Below are 27,290 nucleotides of genomic sequence, written 5' to 3' on the forward strand. Positions count from 1 at the left end.
CATCTTGTTTTGATAGTTTTATGTTCCTTCTCTGCTGTGGAAGCTGGGATGCTGCTGGTCTTCTCTGAGCTGCTGCCTTGTTTGTTTTTGTGCTGAAGCTATAATTAGCCATTGTCTAGCTATTCCCCTTGAACTTTCAGGGCTGGTGGGATAGTATGTATACATTCATTTTGCAGACACTGTATATGGAAAAAAAAGAATTGCCATCACTCTGGAAAAAAAAGTTTCAGTATGGCAGTGGTGGAAATAAATGCAATGCAGAAGAAACTGGTGGTACCAGGGAGCTGTGTGGTAAGATGAGCATGACCTGAATGTGTTTTTCTTTCCTGTAGTTCAGCCTATACATCTAAAGGTTCATGATTCTTGATTTCTGAGAGATCCCGTGTCTGCTATCACTCTGTGTGCCCACATCCTCTGGTGAGGGGGGGCAGCAGGCAGTCCGAACCTTGACCTATAATTAGGAGCTGACTAACAAATATTCTCTGCCTGGTGCTTATGTAAAGGTATTTGTCACGCTGGGGGTGGCAGGGAGGGACGGAGGAGCAGATTCATTACTGGGGTGCGAATCAAAACACTGTGGGCACATGCAGCAACTAGCACCTTCTGAGGCAGAGGAGGCATTGCTCAATCCCGTTCCTTGACTCTCTGGTAGGAAGCTGGCTGGCTGAAGGCTGCAAGTCCAGTACTTACTTGGGGCCAGGCCAGTTATGGTGTGTAGTTACGCTGGTCAGATGTGCCTTTTGTGGCTGGAGCCTGTACTGGCAACAAGGTGTAAGCTAAGGCACTGCTAATTGATGTCTTCCTTCTTAGGAGCAGAATAAATAAATGAAGCTGCTGTGTCGTTGCTGGTTTTGTGCGGTTTATTTTCAGTCCGGAAGCCTTCTCCTGGGAATAACTTGTTGCATAGGAGCACAGGCCTTAATTACAGTGGCAATACCTGTATTCTGCGCGTTACCCTAATCAGAGTTGACCTAGCTCGTGCAGTCGCTATGAGCAATCTCTCTCTGCCTTGATTTACTACATGCCGAGTTGTGTGCCGTGCCGCCTGGTTCATTGGCTCTGATGTGAGGAAAGCCAAATGGCAAAGGTTGAGGTTCAGGCACAGGGAGGTGGTCAGAGGGTCCCTAGTTTGGGAGACTGTGTGGATGGAGGTGAAAGCCGATGATGTGGTTTGATTGGAGCGGTTCCTACTTGCACAGTGAGCCTAAGATTCATGCTGTTGCTTAGAATAAACTTGCCTTTAAAAGCTACTTTTATTGTGGCCCACTTCAAATGCTCTCCTGGGGGGGGAAGGAAGATTCTGCTGATAAAGCCTTTTTTCTACTCCTCCCACAGGTAAACTTTAATGGTGCTTCCACTGTACAGTGTCAGAAACAGGAGGCACTTGAAACAAAAGCGAGAGGTCCTCCAGTTTATTGCCTTTCTGTCTCTCTCTCTCTTTTTAAGGCTTATTTGAGTCTTAAAACCTGCAGCCAAGAAAATGCTGTTCTGGCAAAACTGCAGAATCTGTTCTTGTTAGCTTTGGCATTTTTTTCCCCGTCTTTTTTTTTTCCTTTCCTGTCATCTGGGACAGAAGAGCATTACTACAGTTAATTGTCCTCTTTTGTAGTGGCATAAGTGCTATCCCTGGAACCAGCTCAGCTAGCTAATGGCTTTTAGAAATAAAGTACTAAAGATGTATTCCTAATCTGTGGAGTTAAAAATTCAATATGTAAACTGCTTGGGTTGCTGAGTACATTAATATCTGTACAAATGAACACTGCAAGCCCTAATGATAGCAATTAGTATTTTATCTGATACCTGGGTCTGTTTTAATGCTCTGAGAATTAAAAACAAATCCTTCAGTGGAGATTTTTTCCCCTGTGCTTTTTGGTGTGTTCATAAGTCTAGCTTTTAAACTGCTAAAATAATCATGTCTTGTGAAGCTTTTGTGGGGGGAAAGTTCTCTTAAGAAAATCAGCTGATCTACTCTCCTATACTGGGAAGGGACATATCTTTTTTTGGATGTCTTCAACAAATAGGCAGGTTTATTGTCTTAAAATAAAATCTGTTTTGTTGATAGGCTTAAAATGAGGCCATCTTGTTGTCTTTACCCCAGCTGGTGGAGTGGTAGTAGCAGGGGTGAGTGGATGCTATAATCAGAGAATCACAGAATCTCTGGGTTGGAAGGGACCTTTCAAGGCCATCTCGTCCAGCTCCCCAGCAGTCAGCAGGGACATCCCCAACCAGAGCAGGTTGCTCAGAGCCCTGTCCAACCTGACTTGGGATGTTCCCAGGGATGGGGCATCGACCACCTCTCTGGGTGACCTGGGCCAGGGTTTCACCACCCTCATTGGGAAAAATTTCTTCCTTGTATCCAGTCTAAATCTGCCCTCTTTTAGTTTAAAACTATTACCTCTTGTCCCATTACGACAGGCCCTGCTAAAAACTCTGTCCCCATCTTTCTTGTAAGCTCCCTTTAAGCCCTGGCAGCTGCAATAAGGTCTCCCCGGAGCCTTCTCTGCTCCAGGCTGAACCCCCTCAGCTCTCCCAGCCCGTCCTCCCAGCAGAGCTGTTCCAGCCCTCAGAGCATTGCTGGGGCCTCCTGTGGCCCCGCTCCAGCAGGTCCATGTCTCTCCTGTGCCGAGGGCTCCAGAGCTGGACGCAGCACTGCAGGGGGGTCTCCCCAGAGCGGAGCAGAGGGGCAGAACCCCCTCCCTCGCTCTGCTGGCCACACGGCTTTGGGGGCAGCCCAGGACACAGTTGGCTTCTGGGCTGTGAGCGCACATTGCCAGCTCATGTCCAACTTTTCATCTCCCAGGACCCCCAAGTCCTTCTCCATGGGGCTGCTCTCCATCCCTTCATCCCCAGCCTGTGCTGGTACCAGGGGTTGCCTGCCAAGCTGGAAGTGCATCCCTTCTTACTGCATGTGACAAATGCTTCTTTTGGCTGAGGTTGATTAGAAACAAAAAAACCCTATCCTGTTTTGTACTCCGTTACAAGCAGCTCCTCCAGGCCTGCAGGAGAAGGGGTTCAAAAGGCTTGGCTGAATGTAGGCAATATATTTATTACCCTTACCCCTGCCCTGTAAAATAAGGAAGTGGTATAGGACCACAGCTGTGAGGCTGCAATCACAAAACAGAGTATGTTTGAATGTGACCTTCTAAATGCCCTCTGGTTTCTCTGGGATTAAGTTATTAATTCGGAAGGCAGAGGTATCGTATATCGTGCTGGATACTTTGAGGCAAAGAGGGGCTCTGAAAACCACTGAGTGCTTAGTTAGACAGGGAGCTGAGAAATTGTATTTCATTGTTAATTTGTCTTCCATGCCAATTTTCACCATTTTTTTTCTCCCTCTTTTTAGTATCCTCCTAACTTGAAGAGTCTCACCCTTCAAACTCTTATAAGTGTGAAATGATTGAAGGAGAAAGTGAGAAATACAGAGAAAGCTTTACCCTGTCAAGCTGTTCTTTGTGCAGTCATCCCAGATTATTTTTTTAAAGCAAGAAAAGGCAAGAAGTTCTTCAGTGGTTTGGGATTAACATCGTGAAAATCTTGTCTTGTTTGTTCAAAACTTGGATACATCATTGAGTTACCATATATCAGTACTGGGGTATGTGCTTCTAGCTTGGGGTAAATGTAAGGTAAAATATTTAGTCTTGCATCTCGGTAATGAAAAAGTGAGCTGAGGCAGAGGCATGTGTTGTGGTGGGCTAAGAGCAGAACCCTGCGTGTTGTGTGTTCATCAGTGATGTCTTTGTTATGCACCTGAGCCTTTTTTTTTTTGCTGGTAATGTGGCTGAGAAAATACCTTTGTGCAGCAGCACACTGGGGTTACTGCAGTGTCACGCATCGCAGAGGTCCTGTCTGCACTCTGCTTGGGATCACCTGAAGTTCAGGGTCAGCAGCTTGAATTTACAGACCAAAGCACTGGTTTGATGGGCTCTCAGAAAAGAGGGGACAGAAGGGCTTTTCTGAGGGTTTGTTATCCCTGTGATATAGGATGCAAGACTTGCCACTGGTATTGGTTGGGTCTAGAAAAACTGACTTATTTTATCTCCTGTCCCGGTGGAGAGCTGATGTGCTGCAGAATGCAGTGGTTTCAGTGGGGAGTGTGTGATTTGACAACAAAACGTGCAGTCAGCTAGGGTCTTCTGTCCAGAGCTTTCTACAGGAGTGAGATCGATCTTTTGCCAGATTTATTTTATTTTAACTTGGCCATTGACTTCAGTGACTTCTGTCTAGAAGGTCATGTTCTGGTTTGATTTTTGGACTTGTAGCTTACAGTATCCTCCATCTTCAGGAAAAAAGAAAAGCACAACCCACTTTATATTTGATGCTGCAGCATTTTCTTGCCAGCATTTGAGAACAGCTATCGAGACACCAGCACATTAGTGGCTCCATTTCCATTCTTTAAGTGCAGATACAAAACTGGATGACATCCCAGCATTAGCCTCCTAGGCAAAGAACCAAAGTCACTGTTGCTGGTTAAGCACTCCTTTCCAGGGATTTTTCAGAGAAGATTCTGCAAACTCAATGAAACTTAAGTACCAGCTCTGGTTACTTGAAAAAGGTAGCTCTTTCCCTTAAATTCTAGGCTTAAATCAGCTTTGTGGTGACTGGATTGGAGGACTGGGCATTAGCTGTGACATTTCCCAATTGCAGCAGTTTATGCGGCTGTCTTGTTTTCAAGGCTGAAGTAGCTGGTGCATTTTTAAATTGCCCTTTGCCAACAGATGGGTCCTAATTTGCCTTCTCATAGCTGAGTGCTGCTTTTTATGAGCAGACCTGGTTTTGCTCACTTCAGTCATGTCCCAGCACAGGCTGAAGGGGTATGGGTGATGTTAGTCCTCTGCGATGACTTGACACTGTTTTGCTGGGATTTTTTAGCTTTATGTTTGGGTTGCTTAAATATCTTTCAACTCTTGCATTATGTGCATTTTACTGCTTTTTCAAAGTAGTGGATATTCATTAGTGTTTTTTGTAAGGAATTGTGCCTTTTTCCATTGATTATTTTGGAAGAACTTGGTTCTTAGACTGTTTATAGCCTCTCCAGTTGTATTGAAATGACATCTTACCCCTAAAAGTGACCTAAAAAAAATTAAATGCTGCTTCTGTTGTTGACTTGACCCAGAAGTGAGATCTGTAAAGGGTGCTGAGAAGGGAAGTTTTAGCAGCCTTAATTCAGTGGTTTATTTCTGTCCATCTTTGCAAGCTGCTCTAAACCCACCGAGAGTACGATAGCATAGGTATCGAGGATGTATTCCTTCCGAGGTTTATTAACAAATCTTTTTCAAAGGCCCTGTGTACTTTTCTTTACTGGTTGGAGGGTGAAGCTTTGTAATGCTGAAGATTGCCCCCCAGAAAACTCTCCAGCAAAACTGGGGAAAACTAGGCTTGATGGTAGGTTAAAATGGGAGAAGGGTTGGGAAGGGTGCTCTGGGGGTGGCTGAAGAAGCTTTGAAAAAAGTAAAGTAAAATGCACAAGCTTTTGTCTGTAACATGCAGCAACCCCCCAAATGCTTATTTTTGGTCATAACTCCAGACAAGGTGTGGTTACCTGGATTCTTCTTATCTCTAGAAATCTTTTCCCAGAAAATTGTACTGAAGACCCCTGTTTTGGCGGGTAGTGGGAAATGGCCTTTTTCCCTTGTGTACATCCATTTCTTTCCTCCATCCTGGTCTTCTGAGACTCTTGAAGAGAGTGTGCTTTGACGCTATTGATTAGGAACTTGGGCACTGTCCTGACAGTAATTGCTAGTTTGACATGGTAATTGTTATTGCATCACAGTTTTCTGTGTGTTCCTTTTTTTTTTGGCAGCGGTGGTGTTTGTTTCTTCTGTACTCCCTTTGTATGGAACTTACTAATTAGATCTTAAGGTTAAGGAGTTGCTGGGTACTTACATCTTCTTTGAAAATCCAGCCCTGGGTGCTTAATAGATTTGTTTTGGTGGTACCTGATGAATGGTGGCTCCTCTGACAAGTATTGTAGTAGTTCAGTCTTCACTTGTCACCTAATAATTCCTTGGAAAAAATAGAGATGAACACAAATGCTTCTCTTGGGCCATGGTAAGATCTGGTGATGAGTCTCGGGACTGAAGCTTGCACATCTTGCTCATCTGACTATTTGAAATCTCTCAAGATACGTATTTTTATCGGTAGCTTTTGACTAGAAATGAATGACAACTATCTTCCACCTGTTCTGTTTACAGGAATTAAGGAAAGCATGGGGTCTGCATACTGAAAATAGGGCATTAAAAAGTCTATGAGTCTATTTGTGTGCATTTGAACTTCTCTCAATATGAGTCTCACTTTCTTTTGTGCAGGATGCCATTATTCCCTACAAGGAAATCCTCCAGATGTATTGGGAGAAAGCAACAAGCTTTGTGAATGCCCAGTGTGATGGACTTGAGCCCTGGCAACTAGTTGGGTTGACGTTTTCTTCTACGCTTCTAAGTGTGTGGCTGCATGGCTTCCTCTTCCAGTCTGAGAGTAAGTATTTGAAATGGGGGATTTTCTTATGTTTGATGGGGAAGAGGAGGATGATAGAGTTGTTCTGAAGTAGTGGAGGGAAAGAGAATGAAACAAGGCCAACCGCTTGTGAAAACGGGTCTTCTGCTGTCAACTGATCAATGAAACACCTCCATTCCTTCAGAGGGTGCGGTAGGCCAGCCTGGAATGCACCTGCATCTCCTTCCCTTCCTCTTGTCAACTTTTTGCATTTGGCTAAACCATTTATTGGTCACAACAGTTGCTTCTTGCTCAAAACCAGAGGGGGAAATTTGTCTGAGATCTGGGTTCTTGTGAACTTAGTCACTGGTGAAAAGTGTCTGGATAACTCTTGCTCTTGATCGTTTCCTTCCTGCTGGGAGAGGAGACGTGGTTTTGATTTGGTGTTGGAGGCATGTTTCATCCTCAGGATGTTCAAGATAATTGCATGTGGTATTGTTGTGTGGATTTATTTTTTATTTTTTAATTTTTTTCTGGCGCATCTTCCTGTTTTGAGCAGTTTCTGATGTTGGCAGCTCTTCAGTGAGATCCTTTTGATGAACCCACAGTTTTCTCTGGCTGTGTGTTGGTCAAAAATAACTACCTTGCCCTCAGAGGAGAACATGGTGCTTTGCAGTGCCCACAGGCCTCAGGGTTATGCTCCACTGGCAGTTTGTTAAAAATAGCCTAGTTTTTAACTTTGTGTTTACTTCTGTGCCCCTCTGTTCCTCAACCAGCCTTTTTTTGTATTAAAGATGGGAGTAGCTGAATAGTGGGAACGTCTATGTAAGGAATAGAATGGTATGAAGCTTTTGCTCAGTACAGGGTTATGTTAACTTCTTGGCTAGTATTTGTACTGTTGCACAGTATTTAATTTAAAGTATTGGCTAACTGCTATAAGATCTGATTGTCTGAATTTTTTAGGAGTTTGCAAGTCTTTTCTCACTGTGGAAGTTATTAATGAAGCAGTGTTCACACTGAAATGTGCAATAGGAATGTTATTGTCAGAGTGTTAATGAGTGTTAGTGTTTGGCACATTGCCACAGAATATGCCAAACTGCAACTAGTGTCCTTCTGTAGCTTTTCAAAATATACATGAAATGAAATATATATGAAGTGGCAGGGGAAAATGTAGATAAAATTGCAAAGTCCTAAAATGGTTGATTGTTAAAGTTTGTTTAGTTATTTCTTGGGGTAAATGTTCTGTAACTGCTAGTGCTCAACTGAAATGCCTGTAAGACTCAAGGCATTTTTGGTGGCTATAAAGCATCTGTGTCATCCTGTTTTCATTCCTGCCTTTAGAGCTACCCTGGGAATTTTCCGGTGTTTGTCATCAGTGGCTTCTCTCACTTCAGTATTTGGACTGTGGTGGACTTTCTGCTCTTCCCTCTGTCTGTCCCCTTCCCCTGAGTCACCTCCCGTTGCATCACCCATTTCCTATATCGAATGCCCAGAAACCAGGCGAATCCCTGTCACGTTAGGGCTGAACTACTATTTCCTCCTTTGGTCTAGGAGCCTGTTTCACGTTGCTGAGTGTTTTCATGTTACAGTAGTGTTCTGGTTTGAAGAAGCAGAAAATTTCAAAATTTTGAAAGTTTTCCCTTTTTGCTGGAGACCTTGCCTTTAGCAAAACTTAAAGTCCCTCTCTTTTCTGTAAAATTCCATATGTGGGTGCAAATTCCTATGTAAGAAAATGAGTCGAATTAATGAATCCGATAGATGGCTGCTGTTCTGGAAGACGGATGTTTCTGTAGTGTGGTCCACTTATGCACCTTGCTCTTTGATACGCTCACCTGTCTCACCATGTCCCCTTGGTTACTGTGTTGTTTTAGCCTGGATCAGAAATATTGAGCCTGTATTGTGGGCTGTATTGGAAGTATTGTGCTGAGAGTCCCTTTTTCTTATTTCTTGACTCATCTTAGGTGAATTCCTGACTTTTGTCTTTCAGGTTTAACATCCCGAACTAAAAAACAGTTCTTTAAACTACTGAGAAAAATGCCGTTTGTTGGGGCTATAGTAAGTATTTGAACAACTTTTCTTAATATTACCCTGGGTCCTTGTTTCAGCCTGCATAGCTCGTTCTCCGAGACCTCACAGTTCTGTGTACCTTGCTGTCACATTACTGTGATCATAATGATCCAAGGATATAGATCTGGAAGGTCTTCTGCTGCTACTTGGTTTAATGAAAGTTACAATTTCTATCTAGTCATCTTGTCATAGTATCACTCTCATAAAATGGGAGTGCCACCTTTTTTTTTTATTTTTAACCAAGAGTTAATAAGTGCAGTTACAGAATTTTCCAGTAACATTTTCTTGTTAGATTTTAGGAAAATAATTTTATTTATGGAAGAAGGGGACAGGATTGAACTTGAGTTGTTCTTCTAAAACAATGTCTTAAGCAAGTGTGAGATAGCCAGGTGTATGTTGTGCAACATGTAAAGATTTTTTTTTTAATCAGATGACTGGCCATGATTAGTTTAGAGCTCAGATACCTCTTAGCAATAGTTAGCATTATATAGCACAAAGATACCAGAAGTTTGTGTAATCATTAAAATGAGACAAGCTTTAGTGTTTGGGAGATGGTGGGGCTTTTTTTTGCATAAAAACTTGAAACTACAAATGCCAGCATGTTTTAGCATGCTAATGACTTCATGATAGAGAAATGCACATCTTGATTTGTTTCACCTAGCAAATGATGGTATCGCACTTGATGATTGCCCTTTCTGCTTGACGTTTTGGCAGATTTACACGTTGATTTGGGGGGGGGGTCATGTCTGTAATTGGCAGTTCTATCAAATGACAGTAGCGAAGAGGAACTTTTTGCCGTGGACTTGGAAGTGGTTCTCAACTTTCTTCCCCAGTCCTCTGGAAAGGACTAGCATCCCCGCTTTGTGTCATGTTAAGTGCCCCAGCTTTCACCTTCTGGCTGAAGTAGCCCTTGATCAGATGAATTAATGACTTCTGCTTGTATTTTTTGTCTGCCTGTTAGAAAAGAATACCTTCTGGGCCCCTTGTATACAATCCCTGTTTTGTCCAGACTTACCTCCTCAGGGCTAGTGCTGTTAAGCTCTCCCATGCAGGAGGACTCCTGGTGTGTCCTATCTGTGTACTTTCTGCTCTTTGGTAGGCTGATATCTGATGATAACCTCCAAGTTGCTTACAGGAGGCATTCCAATGTCCAGAAGTCTTTAAAGCTGATGATATCCCAAAACCTGTGTTGCCTGGAAGAAGTCTCTACTTTGGAATGTGTTGTGAGAAGCAGTCTCAGGTGTGGGTGGGAAGAAAGAAGTCTCCTAACTCTGTCTGTAGTGGAGATTTCTTCATTGTTTCTCTCTGTTTTCACAAGTTTCTAAACTGTATATGTGGTGGCAGAGGAGACGAGGTACAAAATAGAATGCATCTGAAGACTTCCACAAATTAAAAGCTGTGACTTAAAAGGGTTTGGTGGATAAAAATGCAGTATGTTTGCCTTGAGCTTTGTTTTCTCAAGCATTAAGGAAGGGGTAAAGCTTCCACTGCTCATTAGTACCCAGTAAAGAACATACTCTGAATGTGGTGGTGGTGCCGGTGCTGTTAAATGCAATGTGGCCGAGCAGCGGCCCAAGTGCTGCTCTGCAATCACCCATAGTGGTTACTCGGCACAGTTCTGGGCTGTGCCAGCTACCGTTCCCATAGGCAATTCCCAGTATGGTTTAGAGACTACTGCATGCCAGTTCACCATTCCAGGCAGCTTGTTTTTGGAGGGAGAGGTTGGTAGGAAGGAAGAGTTGAACTGTGTGGCTGTGAACTCTGCTTTGCTTTCTGGTCCTAGAGCTGAAACAGTTCCTATCTGTTCTGTTCAATAATATGGATGTCGATAGTGAGTTCAATCTTGCGTGTGCTTATATTTAAAATATGGCTAGTGCCATTGTTGATAGGTTTTTCCTTTCTTTTTAGATTCAAAAGAAGATTGATGAAGCCTTGAATGATGTCACTTCCAGTTTATCCTTCCTGAAAGATGAAAAAGATTATATCAAAGCGCTGCCAGAACAAGGCATGAGCCAGCCTGAAGTACTAGAGAAGATGAAAGAGTACAGCTCAAAAGGTATGAATGTGAGTCTGCACTGCAGCAGAGGCGGGTCTGTTTCATAGACCTAAAATTAGACTTACTGTCTTAAATGAGATCTAATGACTCCTGCTCATGGCTTAATCTTAAATATTTCTTCCCTGATGTTCTTCGCTTGCAAATTTTTGTCTTTTTTTCCTGCTGGAAGTGGCTAAGATCAATATTTGTGACTTCTAATACTGTATTTGGGTATTTACAGTGAAATTCCATTCCTTCCACAAGAGTTCTAAAGGAAGAAATGATTTGAACGCATTTTTGATTACATTTCTGAGCAGTTGCCTTGATGCTCAACTTTTACCAGAAATGTGAGGCCCCATGGAATACACAAAATAACCTCTCCTCCCCCCACAACTTCCTAGCAGGATTTTGAGGGAATTTCCAAGACTCTCTCTCTTAATTGAAGTCATAAAGGTTTGCATATTGAAAATGCCATTTAAGAAAGGCAAAGTCACGATGATGTCCTTCTGGCTTCAGTTCACGTAAGCAGTGTCTGAAACTTAATTTGAGTTGCCTCACTCATGTAAATATCTCCACCCTGGTTCATGTACCTATCACTTGTAATGAGCAAATTTTGTGTGGCTTCCTATCCAGAGCAGAAGATGTGACTGCCCTGCTCCTTGAATTTTCTGCTAGAAGAGTGCATCTCTTCCAAATTGACTGCAAAACTGTTTCGTTCTCAAGTATCCTATAACAACTTCCTTTTTTTCTACTTTTATGCATTGCTTATGTAGCTTCTGCCTATGTTCTCCCTCAAATGATTATTTCCTTCCTTCACCAGATTCTTTCCTTTTTTTTGTTTTCCTATGGCCTCCTTCATCCCACACGTGTGCACTCTCCTTTGAAAGTTGTTTGGAAATGAGGGTTAGATTGTGACTATGTTCGCCTTTTATGTGCTTGTGAAGCTGATGCCGTTGAGTTTTATGAAGGAGGCTAACAGTTAGGGAGCAAATAACCAAACAAATGGAAATACACTGCTGGGATGTTGGGAGGCAGAAAGTTACTCGAGTAAGTGCCATCGCGTTGGGCAGTGGGTGAAATGCTTTTCAACAGGCTGTGCTGCTGATGCTGCTCTATCCACCTGCTCTCCGTTGTTAAAGCTTCAGCAGCATATTGTTTTAGGTAAAATTTGAGGCATCTGACACTGTAGGTTTTTAGCAATACAAGCTTGGCCTTTCCATCTCTTCTCAGCTTACAGTGGTGATGGGTGCTCTTTGAAAGTGGCTTTAACTGTAGCCACTTTAGAGTTCAGTTGGTTAGACGTGGTTTGGGGAGACTGAGTGGGGATTAAGTGGATTACATATTAATATAACTGCTTGCTGAAGCTAGATGTTGCTTATGTGCTGACTCTTTAGTCATCATTTACTTGCAGTTTGTGAAGTTCATGGGATACACAATGCCAAAGGCTTAGTGTCATGCACAGCTATCTCTGGCACAGAAATCATTCTTGTTCCTCATCGGTGAGATCTCAAAAGATGAATCCTCATCTGCAGAACTGGTGGGAGGAGTTCTCTGTGTGCTTTTATGTGCTTTCTGAGAATGTGTTTGCAAGCAGTGTGCTCTTCCTTTTCTTTCAGGAGATGTACGTTGGCAGGATGGGAAAGTCTCTGGGACTGTGTACAGTGGTGAAGAGAAACTCACCCATCTGCTAGTGAAGGTAAAGTGCAAGCAGTGTAACTTTGCATCTTTGCAGATATCCTTAGCATCTTCAGGGTGACTAAAAACCCCTCAATGCTGTTCCAGCATCTTTCAGAATAAATAGGGAAGATCTGCAACTAAGACTGCTCAGCTACCAAGACAGAGCCTAGGGTAAATGTAGGTGGAAGGGGAATTATTAGCAAAGGATTTGAGCAGTATAAAGTTGGCCAAGTGATTGTCCCTGCAACAATACTGTGTAGAGATAACTAGGATCCAGTTGGATGAGATGTTGTTATTTCGACTAAGGAAGTAACAAGCTGGTTACAAGTGAGCTGGAAACTGGTACTAACCTTCTAATTCATGGAATGGTAGAAGGCCTAAAATTGCTGTAGATCGGCTTCAGCAAGCCCCCTGACAGATGTGCTGTTGCAGGCTGGAGTGAAAGCATCCTTGGCTGTCCTGTTTCTGGGAGGCTGTGGGACTTTGGACTGGAACAGCTTCACAGAGCAAAACTGAATTCCTTTTGGTTTAAGCAAAAAAAGTTCATAAAATGTTTTTTGGCAGTCCAAATCTTATGACAATGGAGCATTGGCATGGTTCAGTGGTGTCTTTGTTAGGTCTGTTTACCTACTCAGGAACTTTCTCTTTGAGAAGGTTGGAAAATAACCTAACAAGCCCTAAGGTCTGTTTTCAAATATAGCTACTTCAAGAGATCTTTTGCTAGGAAGGGAAGTCGAGCCTTCTTGCTGCTGGGAACAGCTTTTGTAACAGCTGTAAAGAATTGTTTGGTGGTTGCTATTAGTGTTTTCTTCTGCTCGTTGACATTTTGTTTGCCACTTCTGGGGAAACAAAGCTCAGAGCAGCCTTTCTAGAGGGACCTCAGCTTGGACTGAGTGGTGTGGAAACATTCCCTCTGGTTGTGCTGATTATTCGCTGTTTTTTCTGCTGTATTTCTTTTAACATCCCTGCAGTTATGTTTTGATCTCGACTGCAGGAGGTCATAACTGGCCTGTTCCGGCCTTATCCTGTGAGCCTGTGGTTGCAGAACGAGCATGAAATACTGGTTTCCACAGCCATTTTTGTTGCGGTGTGGGTGGGCACTTGTGCTTTTCTAGCTGCTTCAGAATTCCTTTACTATTAAACTTGAAAACTAGTTCTGCAAAGTAAGTTTTTTGGTCTGCTTTGTGTAAAGCACTCATAGGGTGCATATTGTGTTCTTTTTTTAAAAATAGCTAAACGATTAAACCTGTCTTTACAACAAGAAATATTGCAATGTTATAGAATTACTCCAGAGGCCAGAATGCCCTAGAAAAACAAAAGAGGTTTTTCCTGTACCCCCCCTCAGCTGTAGCTTCCCAGCTTGTGGTGTTTACTTGCAGCCGGAGTTAAGTCCAAGGAGATCTGCAGTATTGTTACAGCTAAATGCAGCTGATTTGCTTATACAGTGTGGATGGTGAATTCCCAAATCTGCACTAATAATTAATTCAGTGCTTCATCTGCAAGGCTAACTTTCTGTCTTTGTTTTCTGAAGGTGTATGAAGAGTTTGCCTGGAGTAATCCTCTCCATCCAGATATATTCCCTGGTTTGAGGAAGATGGAAGCGGAAGTAGTGAGGGTTGCCTGCACACTCTTCAATGGGGGCCCCAACTCTTGTGGTGCTGTAAGTAGCCTGTCTTCAAGTGTCCCATGAACTTTGTGGGTATTTCTGACTTTGCTTTAAGTGTAAATGCACTTTCTGCTCTGCAGCTGAGGCTGAGGTCAAGCTCATTCTGGTACGTGCCGTGCCAACATAGCTGTACAGAAGTTGGTTGCTAATCGCTGCTCTTGGCGAAACTTTGAGAGACAGTTTAACACAGGGAAGTAGTTCTTTAGACAAGACTGTTTACTTCATCTCTCTTTCACCCTCTTAAATGATACAGGCTTGATGGCAGTTGGAAAAGAGAACCAGTGTAACGTAGTCTGGCTGAATGTCAGTGGGGGATGGTGAACAGAGTAGTGTCACTTTGAGTAGCTTCCCTCGGTTTTAATCTCTGAACTGAAAATCTGTGAGCCTGCCAGAATGCTAAGATTGAGGACAAGGCTGGCTGGCTGGTCACCAACAAGCAGCTTGAAGTATTGGTGATCAAGCAGGCATGGCACGTATTGTCATCTGTCCAGCTGGAAAGCTCTCTTTCCAGGCTTATATGGCCTTCCAGTGTGCTAGAGTGGAAATCAGTTTTAAATCTTTGATAGAACTCTGAGCAAGAGTCCAGGTGTGTGTCCTTAAATTGTTGATTTCAAAATCGGTCCAAGAGCAAAAGTTGTGAACTTGCATGGTGAATTATTGTTATAAAAATGAGCCAATTTTTTACGCTCCTTTCTCTTGCTTTACCTTTTTGGTAAGGATCCCGTATTCCTTAGGCCACATTCTTTCCCTGTTTGCATGGTGTGTGGGACAGTGAGGTCTTCCCTCCTGGCATGGTGGTCAGGTGCAGCTGTGATACAAACAGGCTGCTTAATAACTTGCAAAGAAGTAGTTCCATTTGTGAGAAGAATCCAGATGAGGTTTTTCAGAGACTGGGTGTGAGGGGGTTGCTGTCTGCAGATACGCTAGGAGAAGGCCAGCAACAGCTGAGGATGAATATGGGAAGGCAGTGTTGACACAAGAGTTTATGGGGTGAACTGGCCTTGAATGGGCTTAATCTTGACAGTTGGAGGCTTGGTTGTGGTAAGGAGGTAAGTACTGGAGTAGCCTTATAGTAGCAGATGTAGTTGGGACCAAACTCCAACTGGACTGAAGGTGAAACTTGACTATGCAGTGTCTGGGAGTAGATGATGTGATTGCTTTTGCTAGAAGGAGGTTGCATGCTGTGATTTGACTTCTCAGGACTGTATTCCTTGTGCCAGCTTCAAGTTTAGAGAAGGGACGTACCTCTCTGCGTATAAAAAGCATTTAACCTCCCCTTATCTCCTTCTTGGTTTGCAGTGCTGAGAACACTGCTGACATTATCCCTGGAGTGGGGAAGAGGCTGGGTCTAAAGCTGTTGAAACTCCTCTTTATCAAGAGTTGAGATGTCAATTGATACAACACTCAGATAGCTCTGACTCTTATCGTATGCTTGGAGAACTTTGCTTGCTGAAGCCTGCCATGTGTTCAGTTTTTTGTTACGTAAAGCACGTGTTGTAAAAGTGTCAATCTTGCCTTGTGTGCTCTTTCACTGAAGTGTAAAAATAGAATTGCCTAAGAGGAGAGGCTCAGAACAGGTAAAGAAACTGCTCAAAACCAATCAGTGATCACTGCTGATGTGAGATCTTCACAGGTGCTCTCCGGGGAATCCTGCTTTTCCCTGTGCTCCTTTCTCCTTCCCCTCCTTTCTGAGGATTGTGCTGCAAAGCTGCAGCTGAGATTCAAGCAAAGCAAATGGGGAAGCATGCAACCTGCTGTGGAGTTACGTTCTAGTTGGTTGAACAGTCAAATTTGCAGTGTGAGAGGGGAGGGTTGAAAAGTTGATTGGCCGGAAACAGAAGATTAATTGCATCCCTGTAATTATCTTGTCTAAACGAGTCTCTCCAGTGGACTTTTTGTCTTCCTCCCACATTGCCTGACCTGAGTGAAGAGTGTCCAGAGTTGCTAATCATTAGTGGAGATGTGGGTGGATACGTGGAGGGCACATGCTCTTTAAGTAGTTGGGCTCAAAGACTTCTCTTATTTTCCTCTTCCCAAAACAGACTAACATTTCAGAATTATTTCTGGAGGCTTGGGCAGTTACAAAGCCATTTAAAAAGAGCATTCTTTCAAACTGGTGCTATGCTTTCTGTCTCTGGAAGGCCCTGCTGTAGCTGGGTGCTCAGGCTGCTGCAGTTACGCTTCAGTAACTGGTGAGGCTGCAAAACAGAGGTGGCTACACCAGGGAGGGTGCGATGCTGCAAGTTATCTTTAAATTGATCTGTTCAGGAGGTGCTGCTGGCTTTTCGTGCTGAGAAGGCTTCTGCTTTACTCGATTCAACTTTTGCAGTGTTGAAAACTAAAACAAATGCTTTTTTTTTCTTCTGAACTTCCTCACTGCCATTTCTGAGTGAGAAGTTAGAAGAACTAACCTGATTTAAGTAGCTGGGACTGCTTGTGCAATTTTGTTGGTGCCTGGTGATGGTCCCTGAAGGCAGATGGAGTCTGGTGTTTCTGAAGAGTGTATCTCTGTCTATGCTGTGTGGGGGGGGGGGAACCAATAAAAAACCGTAAAGTTTTTGTGTCTGCTTCTCAGTGAGGCAATTTCACTTCCTTTGTGTCCTGATTTCCATGACACGTTTTAGGACGGCACTTTATGGGGCTAATACTCTGCTGCTCAGTCTGGGAAAAGCTTAGTGACACATTTGTGCTGTTCCCAGGGCTGCGCGGTCCTGCCCTGTGTCATGCGGACATCTTCCTAAGCAGGATATCTGGTGAGCAGTCCCCTGCTTCCTCTTTGAAGGTTTTTGGTGTCTTATTAAAGACCAAAAACCAATGCTAAAGTGAAACATGTCTCCTTTTGGATTTCTGAATGTTAAATCAGATGAGCAGCTTGTGTTATTTACAGGAGTTGCCTTTATTTGAGACATGGGGGCTATAATTCTCCTTAGTTTAAACATGGGCGTAAAACCACCACCAATACCCTTGGGGGTGGTGTGCAGGCATGCCTTTTGCCTTAAATTGCACTGAGAGTTGTTTCAGGTTTTTAAGCAGTTTTTAAAAGTAATCATTTTCAGTGGATGGATGCTTCCTATTTCTCACTAGTTACTACTTTTGTTCTTACTTTTAATCATGTTACACAAGAGCAAAGAGACAGGAATTGGTGATTTTTGGCTCGCAGGGGATTCTAATCACGTTCTTGCAATGATTTGGAAGGACTAATTAAGCTCAGCACATAGAGGAGAAATGGGGGGAGTTTGTTCTTGTCTGATGTGTGCATGTGTTCCTGTTCACAAGGTGCTTTGTTTTGCAGTGCTGGCTCTGTGGATTTCCCCTCTAATTTGGGGAGAAATAGCCACTTTTATGCAAGCCTCATTGATTTCCCCCCCCCGTAGTTGTTTGAACTTTAAAAAGCAAGGGCAGCTTTGAAGTGCAGGGGAAGATTGTGTGGGGGAGTGTGCGTGTGTATTTGATGTCAATCTTGCTATGACTTCTTTGCACTTTCTGCAGTTGAGGAGTGGAGAGAGGAGCCAAAATCAGTAGATGCAAACCTAAGCCTCCTGTAGAAACCATCTTGTCTCTTCCTCCTAAATTCTGGGGCTTCCAAACTTTGTAGTGCTGGCTGCACATTTGAAGTAGGACTTTAACAGTGAAATTTGAGTGATGTCCTGGGGGGTGTGTGGGGTGTATGTGAGCTTAAACTCTGCAGATCTGTCAAGTTTTATCTGTAGTGACGAGCGGGTCACCTTGAGAGTGACAAGTAGTGTCATTTACAACCTGCAGGTTTTCAGGGATTTTATGTGAGTCTTGCGTTACGTTATGACCATGCGGTGGGTTATGGTGTATTTTCCTCTAATGCTACTTTAGAAATAAATTATAGTTTCCTTTCTTATTCATGGGCTAGTTCAGCTCAGTGAAACTTTTGTTCAGCTTTGTCTCCAGGGTCTGAATGGATGCATTTCCTAAGGTGAAAATGCAAGCAAAACTTTATAGAGACCACGAAGCAAAGTGGTTCTTATGTCTGACAGTTTGACAGTGACATGCAAGTGGCATGGCCAAAGAAATCCTGGAACAGGGACCGTACCTCTTATTGCTGTTTTAATGATTTGGAGGGAGGGAGCAACGGAAGGGATATAACTGAGTTTAGAAAGCAGGAGGGATATTTTTCCCTGTGCTATCTCTTCTCCTTTCCCATTTAGAAAATAATAAATCATGAACAAAAAAAGGTCTCTGCTTGCCTTTTTCCACACGCTTTGCCTGGCTTTTGAAGATAGCGCAGGGCTGGAAAACTGCTTAAAACAATGCCACTTTCCAGCCCCTTTTCCCCATGGCATCGCTTGAGCCTGTGGACTTTCATTTAAAGGAGAGGAAAAAAAAAACTTGTGTGAGCCATTGGTGGGTGCTGAATCACTGCGTGTTGGCCAGCTGCCGGGGTGCCGCGGGCGGTGGGGAAGTATCCTGTGACAGTGATTCAGTCCCTGGCTATAGCAGAACAAGTTCGCTGTTGATAGCTAAGCTGACAAAGCCTCCTGTAAAGGAGCAGACTCCCTCTGGAGGTATTAACTGCGTGGACCAAAAGGGTTTTTGCCCTTGTAGCTCTGCCACGCTAAAGGTGCTGCTGTAGATCAAGCTGCTCTGGCACATCTCCATGGTGGAGACTCGTGTTGGTACTGATTTGCTGACTTTGGGCCAATTTCGGAAGCTAATCTGGCTGAAATTCAGGTTTTTGGGTGGATTTTCAGCTGCCTGAACAAGCTTTCTGTTTGGTTGTCTGCATGCCAGTCTTTGTGCCTGGGAGGAGGATCTGTCCTGGATGCTGTTCCTTAATGCTTTTCAGTAGTTGGTCAGATGCAGGTTGACTCTGACCTCCCAAAAACTGTGTGGCTCAGCATTTCCATGGGGGTGATAAACCAGACTTTGAAGAAGGGTTTGTCATCTAGAAGGGCAAGATGTTGGTGGAAGGATCCTTCCTTTGGTGGAAGGATCAAAGCGGGAATTGGACTGTCCAGAGGCTGCTCTTTGAAGAGCAGATAATCTACATGAGAGTAGAGACAACTCAACAAGGAGCAGGCCTGGTGGCACAAAGTGTCTGGCGTTCAGTAAGGTGAACCCTAAGATCTTCAAATCATGCCTAGCAAAGTTTTCACAACCATTGCAATAATGTAAGCAATGTTGTAAGCAGTGTTACAAGCGTGCAGTAATCCCGCTCCTCTCCTCTCCCCCAGCAGTAAGAAGGCAATCCATGTTGTACCAGCTGGTTTTTCCCAAAGGTAATAGCTGACAACTTCCCAGATCAGTCACTTCTCAACCCTTCTTATGAAAAGATGTAGCCTATAAAATGCTTAGGACATTGTGTTCCTGCTGCCATTTATTTGCTTCACAATAAATGCAATGATGTCTTCATCCAGTGTGAGGCTCTGTTAGGGTTTCTCTGTGACAGCTGTTGCTTTTAAACTACCAAAAAAGCAGAAGTTGTCTGTGGTGTGACAGTCACTTCCCCACTGCCTGTGGTGGCAGCTGCTGCTAGCTTGGGTCATGTTAGGAACAAATGTGGCAGGCTGTTTTATATGCCTGTGGACTTTGTTCCTTATCTCTGTACTTAATGTGTAGTCATTGTCACGCAGTCACATTTCTTTGCATTTTCAGGGTTTGCAGCTATGTCAGCTGGGGAAAAACCAAAGGAAAACCCAAGATTAGCAGATGTCATGAGGCAGGCAAATGTGTTTGCATGCTTTTTATGTTTATTTGTTTGGGGGAAGAGGTTAAGAGGGGAAGTTGCAGTTGGTTCAGCAGATCTGGGAATCAAAATCAGTCTTGCATTAGTGCTCTAAGTAGCTTTTGATTCCTCTTTCACCTGCGCTTCTGTATACCTGTCCCAGGTACCAGCTATCCTCGAGTTACAGGTCACCCAGCATAGCAGTCAATCCTGCAGGCTGCTTGAAAAAGCAACCTCACTTTTTACTAGGTTAATTTTACTTTGAAAGGTTTGTGCTCACATACTTTTTTTTTTTTGTCCCCTGCATGTCAGAACTCATACAGGCTGGCTGACAAGAGACAGTCCTCCCATTTGCGGAGCTTTTTCCTTTAAAGAGTTTCATTTATTTATTTGCAACAACTCTCGAGTTCTGGCATGCAGTAGTAAACTTGATTGAACCGCTTGTGTGTGTCCCTTTCTCTCTTCCACCTCCTGATGCAAACCCTCTTGCTTTCCTGTGGTCAGGGTAAAGAGGGCAGGGTTGTGTGGATACCAAGGGACTTACTGAGGAGCATAATGCAGAAATTCTTCCTGGTGTAAAGTATTTTGGGGTCTTTAAGGACTTACAGGCTCTGGCCTGGTGCTGACCAGACCTAAGCTGGTGTCTGCAGATAGAAGCTGGGAGAGGGCTCTGCGCTTTGCAGTGCTGCAGGTTTTGGGAAGGTTTTGTAGCTCAGGAGCAGTGCCAACCCTGAGCTGGCTTTGTGCCTCAGTGTGGCACTGCTCCAGACCTAATAAACCCTGCTGGACTTCAGTTAACTTAATAGAGAATCAAGTTTGTTTCCGTATACGTGGCATAATTAATCTGTAATCCAGACAAACAATCCCCGAGTAATCAAGAGCTTAGTATGTACTAGTAGTTTCATGAGGTGCGGTCCTGTTCGCCAGCTAGCGACTGTGCAGTATAGTCCCCTTGTATCAGGCTTTAGAGTTGGATATTTTTTGTTACTACTTTTCCCTTCCTCTTTAAATGTTTGAAGTCAAAGTAATTTAAAGTAATGAAATATTCAAATATTTAAATTTATTTAAATGTGTGTTTTCAAGCTGAATCTTAAGAGAGCTACCTTGAGCTGTTCAGTGGCTTCTGCTGCCCTTGAAAACCTGAGCTGGTCCTGTGCATATCTTGCCTCTGAAACATTTCTGGGCCGAGATGCTGTGGCAGCATCCTTTTGTTGCTTTTCACTTTCGTAACATCCATGTAAGCAGTTGTTTTTCTTGTTTGCTGCTTTTCTTCACAACAGATGACGTCTGGGGGGACTGAGAGCATTCTGATGGCCTGTAAGGCGTACCGGGACCTGGCTTACGAGAGTGGCATCAAACAACCAGAAATGTGAGCAATACCTCCGCAGCTTGGTTTTTGCTTTGGGAGCTTGTGGGATTTATTGTTCCTGTGAGTGGAGGTGGCTGTTAGACCCCAATCATTCCTTCATTTCATAGCTCATTACCACCTCCTCCTTGTTCATCTGTGTTAGAAGGAGAGAAACTGGGGTCGAGAGTAAGTGTTGCAAAAAGCACAGGAACCTTTAAGCAGCCTGGGAGGCATAAATGTTGCTGGGGGCTGTGGTAGCTATGCTGTGCAAATGTATTTTGGCAATACCTGTGTGCTACTCTAGACAGAGCATGCTCATTTCTGCTTTAACCTTGTCCTGAGCAGAGATTTTCAGGCCCTTTGAAGTGTTTAAGGGGTTTGATTTATTCAGACCAAAGAGGGTTTAGCCTGAAAACTCTGTGACTAAAGTTGGGGCTGGCTGGAGCTGAAATGAGAACTTGTGCTAATCATTACTAATTACTAAACATTGCTAATCATAGAGGATTTCTCTAATGTGCTGCTTTTTTCTAGGTGGTGCATCAAAAATGTTTCTCTGGTTAATTGCTTACGGGGGGAAACATACGGAGATGAAACACTGGTGTTCATCTTCTGCTGAATTCCTGTGGCTCTTTTCTTCCCTCTGTAACATTTTTTCATGCTATTAAAGGTCCTGGTAAAGATACGCCTCAGAAAACAAGGTTAATTAAGGCTGTTCAACCACTGCCACTGGAGGTGGGAGACAGCAAATACTATGTTAATTTGGTGTGTTTATATTGCTCCTTCCCTCTTGTATTGTCATATGCCCCTTTCAGGAAGTGTAGCTGGTTGGAGACAGTACAATATTGCCTGATATGACAGGAAATTAACTTTCTTGGGACCTCTGGTTGCTGATTCAGAAGACCATGCAGTGAAATAGAATTAATTTGATGGGTTTTCTCTGGGTTGTTCAAGATTGAGTGTCCTTTACTTTAGTTCAGAACAGCACATGGCCTCTTGTCTGTCCCAGAGAGCATTTTCCCCAACTTCCTTTTTTTTTTTTCAGCCTGTATGATTTTTGGCTAGTTGAAACATGCAGCTGGCCTGTTTGTGACCTGTCTGTCAAACAAATATCTACAAGTTGAATTTTTTTTTCTTTCCCCTTCTATTCATGGTAAGGCTTAGGTGCTGCCTGAGTTGACATATGCAATCTGTTACTTTTCTAGGTTGGTCCCGGTGAGTGCTCATGCAGCGTTTGACAAGGCAGCACACTACTTCGGGCTGAAGTTGATTCACATACCGTTGACAAAGGCCATGGAAGTGGATGTTCAGGTATCGCTTTAGGCAGGGCAGCACAATTTCTGTGGGAAATAAGCATTGCACAGCAAATAGCGAGAAATCCACCTATCCAGATAGCAAGTCAGTGGATGGAGAGGGACGAATGCTTCCTGGAAATAAGGAAAAATAGCAGGAGTAAGTGCCTGTCATTGCAGATAAGGTTTTGTTTGAAATAACGGGATGTAAACCATCCCTTTGTCCTGTGTGATTCATTGAGAATCAAATAATCTATATATTTCAGAAGTAGCCCGAGATTTCAGATGAGGGTGAACAAAAGTGTTCTAGTATTTCCAAGTGGATGAATTAAATGACTCAGTTGATGTCTGCAGATGCTTGTAGTTTGTTGCTTTGCTTTCTATAGGCTTTTATATGTTTGCTTTTAAGACCAGGTGCTGCATGTTTTCACTTTTAATCTTTTTTGGCAGGGTGGCACTTGGTAAATGGAATGTGAGCATCTTCTCTCTTTAAATCTTCAGGCAATGAGGAGAGCTATCTCGAAGAACACAGCCATGCTGGTCTGTTCTGCTCCCCAGTTCCCACACGGAATTATGGACCCGATTGAAGAGGTGGCAGAGGTAGGGTGTGCCCCTGGGACTTCTGGGTGCTGCAGCAATAAAACCAGTGTGTGTCTCTGTACAATAAGAGCAGAGGGGTTCTGGGATGCCAACTAGTGAATCTGGTGGGAGGACCAGACTGGTTGGGCAGCTATTACTGTCCTCACATCAGGTGTTAACCAACAGCAGTGTATGCAGGACACAATTTGAAAGCGAGGAGGAGTAGGGGACTGGTTTTTGGCACTGTGTAACTGCTTTGAGACAGTGGGCTTTAAATACCAGAAGTTACCTCTGGGCATTGTCATAATGCTGTTTGTGGGGCTGGATTTTGGACTTGAGCTGGCGCATGCGCCATGTCGTAGCAAGGCAAAGCAGCAAGCCTTTTCCACACGCTTTGTCTCTGAACTCTTGGGTCTGTGCCATAAACTTCTGCTGTAACTAAAGGTATATATTGTGTATGTGACTTAGCTCAGCTGCACCCACTGCAAGACCAATCAGAAGGGCTCATTCTTTGATACCTGAGAGGAAATAACAGCAAAATAGTCCACCTTGTAGAAAGGCTTTGATTTAGGGCCTACTGGTTGTAGCAAACTTGGTGCAAAAGTCAGAGGAATGTGTGGAAGGAGTGGGAGTCAAAAGGCTGGAATCTTATTTTGCAAATATGCCTCTTGATTTTTCACTCCATGCTCTAGTTACTTATTTTGTATGTAACCAGCCACGGCCTCTGCCCTTCTTTTCATTTGGATCATGCCCTTACACTTTATTGCGGACGCTCCTTTCAGACCAAGTTGTCACATCTCTTTGGCAAATACAGCAAACTGCCAAAATGCAATGTTGCTCTTCCTCTTGTGGGCAGTCTTCAAATATGTGGAAGGCAGGAGAAGGCATCCCACAGGTAGCCAGCCCTTCCAGATCTCCTAGCCTCAATGGCTTGAGAGGGTAGCATGATGCTCCAAAAGGGTCACAGAATCATCAAGGTTGGAAAAGACCTCTAAGATCATCAAGTCTCAGCCATCAACCCAACACCACCGTGCCCACTAAACCATGTCCCCAAGTGCCACATCTACACGTTTTTTGAACACTTCCAGTGATGGTGACTCCACCACCTCCCTGGGCAGCCTGTTCCAATGCTTGACCGCTCTCTCCATAAAGAATTTTTTCCTAATCTCCAGTCTGAACCTCCCCTGGCACAACTTGAGGCCATTTCCTCTCGTCCTATCGCTTGGCTGCTTGGGAGAAGAGACCAACCCCTACCTCACCACAGCCCCCTTTCGGGTAGTTGTAGAGAGCGATGAGGTCTCCCCTCAGCCTCCTCTTCTCCAGACTGAACACCCCCAGTTCCCTCAGCCACTTCATGTAAGACTTGTGCTCCAGACCCCTCACCAGCTTTGTTGCCTGTTCTTTGGACACACTTGAGCACCTCAGTGTCCTTGGGTCCAGGAGGCATTTAATTGTGAAATGCAGAGTACCTTTTGGTAACTGGAGTTTGTGTGCCCTGACCACATCGTTTTCTTACCTGGTTGCATGTTACTCACCGGAATCTCTTGTTCACACACAGCTTGCGGTGAAGTACAAAATCCCCTTTCACGTTGACGCCTGCCTGGGTGGTTTTCTCATTGCTTTCATGGACAAAGCAGGGTTCCCTCTAAAGCGTCCATTTGACTTCCGTGTAAAAGGTGTGACCAGCATTTCTGCTGATACCCACAAGGTAAGGAGGAGGGGAGAAAAGTCTTCCTGTGCTTTCATACCTGGGGAGCAATTCCCAATGCCATCCATGTCTTCAGACACTTCTGCTCTGCTATGTGGAGGAGTGCTGAAGCATAGGGGAAAGCGCTGCCCTATGCAGATGCTTGTGCAATGCACCAAAGTATGGGCAAGCGGGACCTTTGACTATGTGCCATCAGTGCTTGAATGTGTTCCTGTGCCCTCCTGCTGCTTTTTAATGCTTTCTGTGCCCCTTGCAGTATGGCTACGCTCCCAAGGGCTCCTCAGTGGTGTTGTACAGTGACAAGAAGTACAGGAGCTACCAGTTCTTTATAGCACCTGACTGGCAAGGAGGCATATATGCCTCCCCCTCCATGGCAGGCTCCAGGCCTGGTGGAATCATAGCTGCGTGCTGGGCCACCTTGATGCACATAGGGGAATCGGGCTACGTTGAGGCTACGAAGAGGATCATTAAAACAGCTCGTTTCCTTGAATCAGAGTACGTGCATGCCCTAGCGTTTTGATCACGCTCTTTAACCCTGTTCTGAACTCCTTCTCTCAAACTTCTTTTGTTTCTCTTGCAATGTTGTGTGGTGTTTTTTTTTCTTTCCCCTGGAGAAGCTATAGCATGTTACCTGCAGGGTGGGGATCCCCCGGGAAGTTATGGGAGAAAATCTTTGTTTATGCCCAAGTTGCTGCCCTGTGCCAGATAGCTGCGAGGCACAGAGAGGAGGGGTGCAGGCATCTTTATTTAGCTGACTTTGCTTTGAGAGTTTCTTCTGCCTCAGCTGTGGCTATGGGGGGAATATGGAAGGACTTAAGATGATGAAAGAAGGGTTACACTCTTGTTGGGGTGCTTGTGTTATGTGAGCTGAGAAGCTGATCTTCTCTGCTACTCTGTCTTCCTTTGCCTCTCTGTCCCTCCTCTTTTCCATTTCTTCCTGAGTGTACTTGACTTCAGGGCCACTAATGACTTGAATTGTCTTGCAAGTCCCAATGGCCTGGGCTGGTTGCATGATTTTTTGCTAGGGATGTGCTATGTCATCTGTTCCCTTCTGTAGATTTTCCTTTAAGGCTCCAGATAGATGGACAGAATGTCTGGCCCCTGTAATCCTGATCAGTCACTTCTTTTTGTTTACTTTTCAAGGTTGAGAAAAATTGACAGCATCTTCATTTTTGGGAAACCTGAGGTGTCTGTCCTCTCCATCGGTTCAGACACTTTTGACATTTATCGATTATCTAATTGCTTAGCGGCAAAAGGATGGAACTTAAATGTCCTACAGTTCCCATCAAGGTGAGTTTGTGGAGGCTGGTGGAGCAATGTGTGTAGCCAGGGTATGCAAGATGGTTGTCTTCAGGCCACGTAGCTCTCTGGATTTGCTGACTGGTGTTGTCTGTATCTGATAAATTGTATGTAGACTTTTCCTCTGCAGAGAAGGAATTACTTTTGTAACTGCTGATATATTGCAGTTACAGCAGTGAGGATGAGGCAATAGTAATTTTAATGAGCCTGACAGAGGACCTATCTGAGGCTCTCCCTTTCTATTTGCCTCTGTCTGATACAAGCAGAAAAATATAAATAGGCAGGGCTTTATCTCATGTTAGCTAACTGACTTATTTATTTTCAGTATCTTCCTGCTGCCCACTGAAGATGAAGGTAATTGAAAGAACAGGGAAGAGCTGTTCATTTTTGGTGATCTTTCCAGCCTGGTGGAAAGATCATTTATTTTAGAATGTTTGTCAGAGTTTTCTTGGGTGGGTAGTTGTTGTTTTTCTGTGGGTAAAAGGGGCAAGCGCTCTCAGATGTAGCTGCACTGAAACAATTTTGGACTTGCAGTTAGCATGAAGTGAAGCCTAGAGAGCTTGAAGCGATACCTTAGAGGTGTAAGTAGCCCCATTCCTTCTGGTGCATGCTAACTTCCACGCTGTGGGTGGCTGATGGCTTATCTAAGCTGGAGAGGAATGGGGGGGAAAATGATGGCAAGGATCACCGTGCTTGCGGGCAGCTGCATTTTTCTCACCAGAGGTACCTGGAATGAGGTGAAAAAATTATAGGCATTTAATCATGTATGGTGAAGTTGGGAAGGAAGGAGGAGTTGCCATTTTGCAGAGGACTAGCTGAACTCTTCAACCAAACAGCTTGGTTCTAGCAAATATTTTGCAGGGATTACCTTTAATTGGAATTGGGTGGATAGTGTTCTCCTGTTATACTGCTGAAATGCTGTTTTAAGGAGTTGCTGACACAGTTGTCACTGGCCAGGAAAGGTCTAAACTGCTGTTGGTTGCTGAGAAAATGTGGAGATGTACATATTTCAGATGGTTAATCTCTCCCCTCTCCCCTGCCTGCCCAGCATTCATCTCTGCATTACGCAGTTGCACACAAAGTCTGGTGTTGCTGAACAGTTCCTGAAAGATGTCAAAGACAGCATTGAAGAGATCATGAAGGACCTCAGTGCCAAGACCACAGGCATGGTAAGGAGGCCAGCATATAGTGCGCGTGTGTTTGGGGTGAGCGTGTTTCTCTGATGGCTTTAACAATCCTATGTAACGACCTCCTCTTCTCTGCTTAGGGAGCCATCTATGGAATGGCCCAGTCCGTCCCAGACAGGAGCTTGGTAGCGGAGATATCTCAGGCATACTTGGACGGCCTCTACAGCACGGATGTTCCTTGCAGTGAAAAGCACATGAACGGCTCTCCTGGCCACCACTGACTGTAGCGCAACAATTGGTGCCTTGACAACTAGTGCTGGGGTGGCTATAAAAGTTTCCTAGGGGAAGAGATTGCAGTAAGCCTTCGTTCC

At 44.1% G+C, this 27,290-nt stretch overlaps 1 protein-coding gene across 1 annotated transcript; it reads left to right on the forward strand.

Moving 5' to 3' along the window:
- Positions 1–231: 231 nt before the first annotated feature.
- On the forward strand, positions 232–27,200 carry SGPL1 (sphingosine-1-phosphate lyase 1; the record flags this gene model as incomplete). Its single annotated transcript, XM_082001946.1, has 15 exons — positions 232–291; positions 4,128–4,205; positions 6,306–6,471; positions 8,417–8,484; positions 10,405–10,552; positions 12,148–12,227; positions 13,740–13,868; positions 20,850–20,938; positions 22,120–22,225; positions 22,708–22,806; positions 24,344–24,493; positions 24,750–24,988; positions 25,637–25,783; positions 26,841–26,961; positions 27,060–27,200. The coding sequence occupies 15 exons, from the start codon at positions 232–234 to the stop codon at positions 27,198–27,200; spliced, it is 1,821 nt and encodes a 606-aa protein (XP_081858072.1).
- Between the last annotated feature and the right edge of the window lie 90 nt (positions 27,201–27,290).

Source organism: Phaethon aethereus (assembly GCF_964289735.1).
Source record: "Phaethon aethereus genome assembly, chromosome: 7".
NCBI classification, from domain to species: Eukaryota; Metazoa; Chordata; class Aves; order Phaethontiformes; family Phaethontidae; genus Phaethon; species Phaethon aethereus.